Here is an 11,802-nt window from a genome sequence, read left to right on the forward strand (position 1 = left end):
TATATTTGACTACATGTCAACATGTCTCTCATTACTTACCAAATCTGGAGTCCTTTGAGGCCCTTGGGAAGCCCTCCTAGGGCCAGATACAGAGAAAATGCCTCCTGAATGCTCAGCTCACGTCTCTTGATGGTCTTCCTTCAGCAACTGCTGCAGAGGGATCAAACTAGAGATCAGTGATTCCCAGCTCTCGTGTGGATCTATGTGGTAGAGTCAACATTCATAAACTTGTTTAAATGTGTTTGTTTGTGTGTCTCTGTTCTGAGGGCCACCCCAAATAAGACAGCTTATTTTTTATCATTTCCTCTTTTTTGGTCTTTTTCTTTCTTTATTTGTTTTTCAAGAAGTTGCCTGATAACCATATAATTTTTCCAATTCTAGGTCTATATTCAGAAGACTTAGCTCCCATTCATAAAACTTAGCTTTAGTTAGATTTTATGATTAGTCATTCTGTGTTAATCTGTCAACTGCCCTCTCCCCACAAGTGGGGATACCCCAGAAAGATTGCAAAACTCTCTAATCTCTTCCTTAACTGTTCTTTAACCCATAAATAGCCGGATGTGGCCAGGGCAGACACACACACACACACACACACACACACACACACACGGCAGAAGTTTGCTAGCCTCCTTTGTGGCTGATTGATAATCTGATTCCTGGATGATGTTGATAATGATGATGATGATGATGATGATAGTGATCATGACTTTCTGCTTATGTCTTAATAAGTAGTTATTGATAACATGTGGTTCCCTTACTGACTCCTCTAGGAAAAGAAGGGTACATTTACTGGTTTTTTTTTCACAGCCCCTTCTAAATGGTGGGGCGGGGGGCGGTGTGGAAGTGGTGGACAGGAAGCCTTGACACTATGGTTGAAACAAACACCAGGATTTCTCAGTGACAGCTTACTGCAGAGCAAAATGCCCTGGGCTGTCAGGTTCCACACTTCTTATTTCTAGTCCTGGTTCTTTAGATAATTATCTGTATGACCTTCCTTAAGCTCTTTCCATCACAAGCCTCCATTTCTCTACTTATAAATTAGTGGCGGGAGGTGGGGGAGGTTGTAAGGTAAAAAATACTCTTGAACTCTGAAAGGCTCAGGGCACTGTTGTGTTCCCTACCTCTAGGGAAGCAGTTCAGCTGCTCTAGTTGTGATTTAAATGTCTCTAGATCCCTTCTCCAGGAGGCAACTTGAAACTCTAAAGAGAAAAAGCAGTCTTGGAACCCCCAACCCCAGTCTCTTTTCCACTGCAGCTCTGAAGATTGAACTCCATCTCCCACTCCCTGCAGCATCAGACTCTGGAAAAATCAATCTATTTGCAAAAACGCCCCAAAACCTAAACCCTCCTTGCACACTGTTTCAGTCTCCCCACTAACATGCCACATCCAGTTCCCAAATTGGTACTCCCTGGGTGTTGGACAAAAATGCTGTGCCCCCCTAGGAGGCTGGACGCAAAACCCGGGGGTCATTGCATGCAATCTGAAGCTGGTGGCTTCACGTTGGAGAAAGCATAGCATCAGCATTATGCTGGGTTCACGCGGTTCCAGAGACTCTACAATGTCCCCCTCCCAGTTCTCTAACTGTCCCCTGTCTCATTCTTCTTGCACGACCCCAAAATTTGTGCAGACACTTCCTGGTGACCACTGTCCCTCCAAGGCCAACCAGGTACCGAATGAGGACTCCAGCTTGTTAGTAGTCACCATGGTCGCCACAGCCACCTCTCAGTTAGTTCCCTGTGCCACAGCTCCTAGCTAGTATTTTGGGCACTGGCGCAGAAGATAAAGAAAGGGCAAAGGAAGGTGAAGAAAGCGGATCATGGGAGTCGCCCAGAGAAGATCCCCTAAGTCTGGGCTTCCAGCTGCAGCAAGAAGCGGGAGGGAAAGCCAGGGAAGAGCCGCGAAAGGAGGGGGCCTGAGACTGGAGCAGCAAAGACTTTGCCAACCCCTTTAGCTCCCCAGCGGGGATGGACAGGGCGGAGCTTCAACCGCAGCTCCCCATTGGCTCTCTCGCGAGCCCCTTCGACTTTCTATAAAGTGCGGTTGCAGAAGGCTCTGACTTCATTGGCTCAGAGCACAGCGCCTGCAGGCCTAAGACAGACGTATTCAAGGGGACAGAAATTCAGTCTGAACGACCATCAACTGAGTGAAGGAGGAACGGCGCTCGGGGTACGCCTAGCCCTGCTGTCCTGAATTCAGAACCGCACTGCCTGCGCACCCCAAGCTGAGGAACGTTTGGAGCCAGCCGCATTCGCCAGCCCTGCGCTCCACTGTTCAGCTCAGCTCAGCCCACTCCGAGTCAGGTCCAGCGGTTGTCTTTTTCCTTCTTTTGGGTCCCCATCTGTGCTATCCTCCCACCCACCCCTCCCACACCTTGGAGAGCGCATTCTCCACTCAGAGCTCTCCGGACAACTCTGAGCAGCGCTCGCCCAGCGCTCTGTGGAGACCCCCTACCCCTCCATCTCTCTTCCCTTGGCTCTCCCTGACCCAGTAGCTTAAGGATTTTGAGGTTTTCCAAAGGCGTCAAGCTGGACGCCCCGACCACAGAATCACCCCAAGGGGCTTTCCCAAACCCCAGCATCATGAGCTATGGGGATGAACTCACCCCCGAAGCTCTGAGTGTGCCAAGTGGGTTTGATGACCTGATCACCTCCACCGCTTCCCAGGTGCTGCAGGCTATTTCTAATGCCGCATCCGCAGTTAGTAGCTCAGGCCGGGATAGCGTACTCTCCATGATCCATAAGCTACCTGGCCATATCTCAAACATTGGCAACCTGGATGACACAGCAGGTCCTATGGCTTCGGAGATGGTGTCCCAGGATGAGCGGGTACAGTTCTGGCTAGTAATAGGGTACACCATAGTGTTATTTGCTGCCATACTAGGCAACTGGGTCTTAAACCATGTGATTATGAAGTACAAGAAGATGCACACTGCCACCGGCCTCTTTGTCGTCAACATCTCCGTGACCAACATGATGCTGGCTTTTCTCAGCTCTCCCTTCACCATGGTAAGCTGGGTGCTGAAGAGGGGACCTTGGGCTCAGGCCATGAGAGCAGAAACACAACTTTGCATTTGCAGCAGAGAGAGCTGCGTAGTGGGAAGGAGCGCTGAAGCGGGTACAGTTGATTAAGAAAGTGCGTAGAGACAGGAATGGCTGAGAGATGTTGTAAACGGTTTGGAACTTGAGGGGAGGGGAGCTTCAGCCATGATTGTGATTGCGTTGCTGAATTAATCTCCTGCCAGAGGCTGAGTGACGTGTGTGCCTTAAGGAAGGGGTGCGGAGCTGTTTCCGGTGAGCTTTGTCACAAAGACCTAGCTTCAGTTTCCCCATCTTTTTTTTTTTTTTTTTTTTTTTTTTTTTTTATGCTGTGCTTGGAATGGAACGTGGCTAACAATTTTTGTGATATGAGGTCTGCGTCTTCAAACTGGGCTGTTTCTGTGGAAATAGATGAGAGGGTATGACAGCTACAATGTGAAAATATTTCCTTCCTGAGACAATAATGCCAGCAGTTTGTGAAACAAGGAAGCTTTTTCTACTTCTATTTTGAGCTTGTAAGAGGGGAATTACGCAGCGCTGAGTCCTGGTGCCTCACCATGTCCTTTCTCCCACAGGTGCGCTATCTGTGTAATTCCTTGGTGTTTGGGAAGATGACATGCCACCTCAGTCATTTTGCTCAGTACTCTTGTGCCTATGTAACAGTGATGACCATGGCTGCTATTTCCCTGGACCGACATCGGGTAGGTGTTTCCCAGGGCTTTTCAGGTCTTATAAAAGAGTAGGTTTTTCTTCTAGATAGATGGAAGCAGCTAAGAACATAAATAATTTAAAATGTCTGAGTTCCTTGAGACAATCTATGTGAATATATATATATATATATATATATATATATAGAGAGAGAGAGAGAGAGAGAGAATACACACACACACACACACAAATATATATATATATATATATATATATATATATATATATATATATATTATATATATATTAGGAGGATTGCAAAATGTGAATTACAGACTTTTGCCAGATCAAATCTTATGTAACAAAAATACCATCATTTTTTATATGGTGCTATGAAAACAGAGATGGAGCAATAAAATGATTTTTTAAAAAGTGGCCTCCTTCTCCTTTGGAAAACGTATTTTCTTTTTCTTTTATTTTTTTGTTGTTAAGGAAAACGTTTTTGTTTTTTTGTGTTTTTTTTTTGTTTTTTTGTTGTTTTTTTTTTGCTGCATTGCAGGACTGGCTAAGGGAGAAAGAGGGAAAGAATGAGTCAGAGCAAGGTGTGGCTTCAGGGCTGCTGATGGGTTGAGTCTGGGAGGTGGGCTTTAAATCTGCCAGTGAGAGCTGAGCAAATGAAATAGAAATAAATTGAGAGATTCAGGAAGAAGGAGTTAAGAAGAGGGATTGAAGTGACTTAAAAGGAAAGAGGTAGGGCCAGGGATGAGATATTGTTCATCAGTTGGGAGGGAGCCAGGAAACAAGTGCAGTGGGAAGAACACAGAGGAAAATTGAAGGTTTTGTGTCTGGAACCAGATGGAGGGGGCCATAGAGAAATATAGGTCATAGGAGATTAAGGAAGATGGGAGAGGGCATGCAGGAAGAGAGGAGAGGGGAAGGGAGGAAGGAAAGATTGACCAATGAAGGATAAAGATGGGAGGGGGTGGAGGGATAAGGGAAAGAGACATAAAGGGAACCAAGTGGGATAAAGGATAAAAGGATGTGAAGTGCTCACCCATCAATATATGATAAAGAAAAAATACATTACACTTTTGGACATCCATCCCTCTTCTCCACTGAATTAACTGGGAGACAGAAACTTTGAAATCAGTCCATTTGGATTACTATCTTCCCATTGACATGTTTCTCTCTACACTAACCAACTTTGTTCTTTCATAAAACAAAATACCACTCATTGGTCAACAGAACTAGTACCCAAAGCACATTACTCACCCACCTACCAAGTCTTTGCACTTTTGCAAAAGAATGTCAGTTGAATAATGACTAGTAAGTAACCTTAATATAGATTGTTTAATTGGGCTGGGGTCTTTTCTTCCAGGTCATGCTATATCCCCTGAAATCCCGAATTACTCCAATGCAAGGCAATGTTTGCATCATTATCATCTGGATTGTGAGCACCTGTGCTGCTTTGCCACATGCCATTTACCAAAAGCTTTACCAAGTGGAGATTGGGTAAGAGAAACACAGAATGGCCAGTGTCTGGATTCGAGCAACCTGTGACCTTGAAAGCCTCATGAAATAAGGGGAATGGGATAGGGGCTGGAATAGCACATTTCAAAACATGGGTACAAAAATAAATTTCTCTAAACTGGAATTTACTAAGTACTCAAGAAATCTCATGACAATGGGTTGTTAGGCATACCACTTTCTGTTTGGGGTCCATTGTTTCTGTATATATCATATGAGATCTCTGGAATTGATGAACACTACAACTCCCTGCTTTATAACTCGAGTCTTCAGTCCTAGCACAGACACAAATAGTAAATATGTCTCTTTCTTAAGGCCTGTCTGCCATATAACACCTGGCAATGGGGCTAAGGGAAAAGGAAAAGTAAGTTAATGTTTCTCTTTCTCTGTCTTATAACCTAGAAACATAACTGAAGAAACTGTATGCCTCCCCAGTTTCTCCTATACTTCAAAATCCACATGGAAATATCTTGACCTGAGTACCTTTTTGCTCTTCTTCATCTTGCCATTGATGGTGCTGATGGCTGTCTATGGTCATGTGGCCAAGAAACTGTGGATCCATAATGCTGTTGATGACATCAATATCCACACCTACATTTGCCAGCGTGGGAAGAAGAAGCAAAGTCTGAAGATGCTAATGATGGTGGTGCTTGTCTACACTATCTGTTGGCTTCCCCTCAACGTCTATCTGGTGCTGCTCTCTAGTGAATCCATCTCAAGCCACAATGGTCTCTACTTCTTCCTCCACTGGCTTGCAATTAGCAGCTCATGCTACAACCCTTACATCTATTGCTGGCTCAGTGATAGCTTCCATATTGAAGTTCAGAAGGTCATCATGGATATACAGAAGATGCTACTAGATGGAATCAGCCGCCTGAGAGGGGAGCACCGCCAACTGAGCTCCGTCTCACCCACTCACTGCCCTGCTAGGATGGATCCCAATCCTGGAGTGCCCAAATTCCCACGATTCAAAGATTTTGATGAGCTACCCAGTCCTCCTCCATCCCCAGAGGTGGAAACCTCCTTTCTCTACCCCCCAGTGCCTAGAGTTTAAGCTGCCCAGACCGCGATAGATTATCCATCCTCAAAAACTCAGATAGGGTGGGACCAAAATAATAAGTTTCATTCATTTTACATTTTGGGGGAATGGAGGAAGGGGTTGGAATTTGAGGGATGGAGGCTATGTGAGCCACCATGTGTCTTACTTGCTCTTTCATTTTCTTTTGTCTGTCTTCTCTCCTGTTTCCTTTCCAACATTTTCTTTCTCCCAACAGTAAGTAAACTGAAGATATTAGATCTTCAAGCTCATCAGAGATGTTTTTACATAACTCAAAGGAAAGTTACACTATGACTTGGGTCTCCTAAATTTCATCTTTGATTCTGGAGACTGTTCCCTTCTCCATTTTTGTGTGCCCACCTGGCCATGGCACTTGTGTTTTGACTCTTAGACATTGTCTCAGAGCCCCCAGAGATTATTTACATTTATTTAGATGAACAAGAGGTCAATGTCCATATTGTGTCCAAAATCTTCCCAGAGAAATTCATAGTTTCTGAAATTTAATTGGGTTCTCTAGGAACTTAGAGCTCCCTAAAAATGCAAGTAGTCTTATCTCCTCATGAAAGAATGAGAATGAGAAACCTTAAAGGAAAAGACAAGGCAGTTAAATGGTTCACTCTACATCACCTGGGTTATTTCTCCAGAATGCAAATACAATAATTTGATGATAGCTTTCCTTTAAATGCAGTGACTATTCAAGTGCCCAAGTTAGCACTGCAAAATCCAAAAATTCTCCCTGTTTCTTGACTCCACATTTAACATACCTCATCTAATGTAAACTTATACATCTCTTTTTCTGGAAAAATAGAAAGTGTAATGTGTTCACTGTTGATTTGTTTCCATCCCTCCAGCCTATGAGGATTTCAACTCAAGAGAGATGAGGAGGAAGTAACTATCTGCCATCGCCTTTCATGTGGAGACATTGTTATTAAGGATCTTTGAAAGGTATAACCCTGTGTGTCAGGAAAATGCCAAGATGAGGATGTGTTTTTTCTCCTCCTCCCCCTGATTCCCTACTCATATCCTTGTCTGCCCCTTTTCATCTCCTTTTCTCCCCCTCTATCTTCTCTCCCTGGCACCTTCTCTTCTTCTACTTTCTCTGTTCCACCCTTCTCCTTTTCCTCCTTTTCCTCCTCCACCTCCTACAAATTCCTTCCTTCCTTCCTCTTACCCTCTTTCCATGTCTCCTTTGTTCCTCTTCCCTCCTCCTTCCCCCTCTTCTCCCTACTTCTGCCCATCTTCTCCCCTCTTCTTCAGTTCTTTCCTCTTCCCTTAATTATCTTTCATTTTCTTCTCTCCTTACTCCTCTTATTGCCCCTCCTCCTCCATCTCCAGCTTCCTCATTCTTCCTTAGTCTCTTCCTTGTTTGGTACCCCTTTTCTAATTTGTCCTTTCTTCATTCCTCTATTATCTATCCATTCATCATTCACTTCTTTGAACTCTGATACATAGTTTAAACTACTGCTTTCTCCTTGCATTTTAATTATTGTTCATCAATTCTGTTCAATATTTCTCTCTAATCTTCAGAATTCAGATTTCTCTAACCCTTAATGGAAGTCTTGGGATTTGCACAGCATTTTAGCTTTGTTCATTTTCTCCTCCGCCTCCTTTTTATATTTCACCACCACCCCCAAAGAATCAAAACAACTTTTTAAAAATATAAAATAGCTACTAATTAATAACAACAATAAGAATAGACTTTTATCACCACAAGATAACCCTGGAGATTCTTAGAAGTTCCAGGCCCACCTGGCTGGCTTCAGAGTTTTATTGCTCCATTTGCTATGAACTTCATAGCGACGACCAAACCCATTGGTTTTAGCAGTACTGAGAACAGGTTATCATCATCTCTTTAGAGTGTATGTGTGTTTCTGCTTCAGTCTCATTCTCCTCAATCATCTTCCCTTACTTCTCATCTTAATCATTGTCTTTTTACCAAGGACATGTAATTCAAAGTCCTTTTAATCCTTCAATTTCCTCTGGAAAGTGTCAAGCCAGGGGCATAAAGCAGATTAACTGAAGTTTAGATTCTAGCTAGTCATCCTACCTGGTGAAAGCAGAAATTGGCTAATTTGAAGTCAGAATTCCAGGAATCTATGGAAATTTTCCATAATTGCTAAAGTGTTGCATCCCTTTTTTAGATTAAGAACAATTTGAGGGGAAAGAAGGGTAGTTTAATCTCTGCTTCTTTCTATTTTCATTTTCATGAATGAACCTTTTATCTCTTTTTCCTTCCTACACTCACCACCAAAATAAAAAAAACACTAAAAATATTAAAAATAACTGTATTTATGTAAGTACAGGACTAAATATTTAGAGAAGTCCTGGACTAAATAGATAACCACATCTGCTAATGGCATCATTGTAATTGCACATTGACCTTTCAGCTTCAGCTATTTTTGAAATTGGTAGTCTTTGTGAGTGGTGAGCTCTGCTGATATCTTTTTCTTTCTCATTATGTATATCCTCATTCTTCTAAGAACAGAGTTGTCTTTCTCATTCTCCTTTTGGCAGGATGGATACATCCCAGGACAATCAGGCTGATTGTCTAAGACTCTGCTTCCTCATGAGGAGAGAGCAGAGTGAAAATGTCCTGAGGTAGCCAGTGCTTCCTGAAGGAATTATACCTTGCTCTGATATGTTCCTTTACCTACTTAGATTTAAGAGAAGTTCAGATGAAAGAGATGTCATTGTAATTTAAATGACTGCTGTGCTATTGTATGTTCACTTAGTGTTCTCCTTCCCAGGAACACTCCTCCCTATTCCCACTTTTATCCTCTAAAGAACCAGACACCCCCCACACACACCTCAGTAAAGCTGAATATCTGGGATGTTCCATGCTTGACAGATGATCCAGTTTCAGTGTTTGCTGCTGCCTCGACTTTTCCTACCCATCATCTTTGGTGATGGACAGGATGCTTGAAGAATTAGGCCCCTTGGTAGTTTGAATTTTTTGTGGGGTTTGCTTAGATTCTTTTCAGCAGCAACTAATCTGAACTCAACACCCAGCCAAGTCTGGGGGTGCTACCATTGTAAGTAGTTTCTGGCTGAGGAGGACTTATTTAATTGGAATATGGTGCTAATGAGTGCTATGTCGTAGGCTCTAACCCATGTGCAGCCATTTAGCTTTGTGGGTTTGAGTATGGTGCTAAAGAACTATGGGATTGTGGTTTCAAAACCCCATATGTGTCTGTTTACAGACTGCACCACTCATCCTGGCCAGCCTTTTTCTGAACATGGGTTATCAGCCATCTGGAAGACCTAACAAAACTATTCTTTGAATAGCCCTGCAAAATTCATTTTCACTTCTGAGAAACAGTTTAAAGTGAATTAACTACTGATAGTGTTTTAACTGTGTCACCTTCTTGTCAGAAGGACACCATTTTTTAAATGTATAGTTGAACAGGGAGAATTACAGCAATGGTGAATGGGATAAGTTGCCAAATTATCCTTTTTCACACATCCAAATGCACATACAAGCCTTTTTCCAATGCCATGAGACTGTACCTTGGTCTAATCCAGGACATTTAAAGAAATGCTTTGATGAAACTAAGAGCTATATGAAGCTGGTCCAATACCACAACTCATTAGATATGTTTGGACTAGAGGAATTTATCTCCTGACACATATATCTGAGATGCTGGTAATCAATTTTAAATGTTACTTCTTTGTATATGTATAACACAGATTCACTCTTAGGTGTTCTGAACTGAAGGCCTCTTTCATTGAAAATTCCCACTCATCCTGTACTTATCTTTGTGTGCTATCACACATACACTCACTCACACATATGCATGCATTCACACATATACATAAACACACACATACACCTATACACACCTACACAGATGCACATATGTGAACATACATATACTCCCACATATATAAGAATACATACATGCATATATATGCAGAAAAATGTACACAAAGATTTATTATATTTTAAAACAAATATGACCAAGTCTTTTCATAATGCATATTCCAAATCTAAATTTTAATTTTTAGTCACTTAGTCAATTATCTTTTCAATAAATGAACTCTGGAATCTTTTCAAAACCATCATCATTTTTCTAGGTGATTAGATTACTCTTTTGTACATTGTTTTAGATGCTGACACTATGTTATTAAAATCTGTGTAGCATTCACACTTCTAGCCTTATAACATGGTAAGTGTCCTACTAGCAAATGCATATAATAATACCAATTGGATATTTATTATTCTAAAGAAAATATACTTAATGTTATGCTTAAACACACATAAAAGCAAACCCTTAAATTGGGAGTAGGAACTTGAATACACATGAGCATAAACAATTTATGCACTAATCAATAAAGAAAAAATGGGAAAAAATGTACACAAAACATATACTATACACAGACACAGAAAGATACACACAGAGCTTCAAGAAACCCTTACCATAAAAGAATCTTGCTAATCCATGCCAGGAAAGAAAATGTTAAATGCCTAAGTTGTAATTTTCTAAAACAATGAGGAATTCATAAAGTCATTGAGATCTGTGGGCTCAGACCCTTGTTAGCATATATAATGTAGGAAGAACAGAGGGCTAAAATTCCTTTCCCTACTTTGTGAGGAATTTTTTAAGCTTGGGTGTTACCTGTGCTCCAGGAAACTTACATGCCTTAATATCATCAAGTGACTACCAAGAATCATAATTACAAATTTGGACCATCTGCTTCCTTCTTTGTCATTGCTGAAGGCTGTCGACATTTCTAGACTATGAGACAAACCCTCATTGATGGACACTGTTGTCCTTCAGGCCATGTGAGGAAGGAAAGGAGATGGAGCCAGTCTAGACAGTTTGAGAGTGGGGATGAAGCTGTTTATTCTGATATCTCTTGTTCAGAGTTTTCTGTGTCTAGTTCAACCTTCCTGCCCTTATAATTATAATAGAACTATTTTATATGTGATGATGACTTTGTGATTCTCAAAGTAAGACCTTTTGGTGTTTTTCAATGTGTTTGTTGTCAATGTTTTTCCCCACATTGAAAAACTAGAAACTATTAGGAAGTCTGGATAAGACTGCAGATTTCATTTGTAAATATGCTGGTGAATGGGTAAATGCTCTGAAAACAGAAAAACACTGGAAAGGAGCCTTTTTATATCATAGGGAAAGTTTGATGCTGAAAGAAACAGCATTATCTTGATGCCCAAGGTGGGTACTGAGGAAAAAGTATAGATTTTAGGTTGAAGTGCGTTTCTTGGCATAATAGATGCAGATTCTGAAGGAAGTGCCCATATTTAGATTTATGTAAATAGGTATATGTTAACTAGACAAGTTGAAATGTTATAACAGAATTTAAAATTAAGGAGTAAATCTAGCTATTATTTTGGGATTCAATTCTACTATAAATAAAGTTGTCATTGGTTTGATAATTTTTATGGAATGATCTAAATGACATCCAGGGGAGATATACAGATCAAGCTGACCCACAAGGCCTTTGCTGTAGAGGATTTCCCCACTCAAAACACTGATCTCAAGGTAGTGTAAAGCCTTCATTAATAGTTGGGAAACA

General features: G+C 41.5%; 1 protein-coding gene across 1 annotated transcript; it reads left to right on the top strand.

The window, feature by feature from the left end:
- The first annotated feature begins 2,060 nt into the window (after window positions 1-2,060).
- LOC308239265 (G-protein coupled receptor 83-like) lies at window positions 2,061-8,516 on the top strand. Its single transcript, XM_080652015.1, has 4 exons — window positions 2,061-3,005; window positions 3,611-3,736; window positions 5,062-5,195; window positions 5,613-8,516. The coding sequence occupies exons 1-4, from the start codon at window positions 2,580-2,582 to the stop codon at window positions 6,262-6,264; spliced, it is 1,338 nt and encodes a 445-aa protein (XP_080508141.1). The 5' UTR covers window positions 2,061-2,579; the 3' UTR covers window positions 6,265-8,516.
- The last annotated feature ends 3,286 nt before the right edge of the window (window positions 8,517-11,802 follow it).

This window comes from Plecotus auritus (genome assembly GCF_963455305.1).
Source record: "Plecotus auritus genome assembly, chromosome: X".
Taxonomy (NCBI): domain Eukaryota; kingdom Metazoa; phylum Chordata; class Mammalia; order Chiroptera; family Vespertilionidae; genus Plecotus; species Plecotus auritus.

Coding starts and splice junctions, on each gene's coding strand:
- LOC308239265 (XM_080652015.1), top strand. CDS start 2,580: ATGAGCTATGGGGATGAACTCACCCCCGAAGCTCTGAGTGTGCCAAGT. Junction 3,006..3,610: donor TCAGCTCTCCCTTCACCATG/GTAAGCTGGGTG, acceptor TTTCTCCCACAG/GTGCGCTATCTGTGTAATTC. Junction 3,737..5,061: donor TTTCCCTGGACCGACATCGG/GTAGGTGTTTCC, acceptor CTTTTCTTCCAG/GTCATGCTATATCCCCTGAA.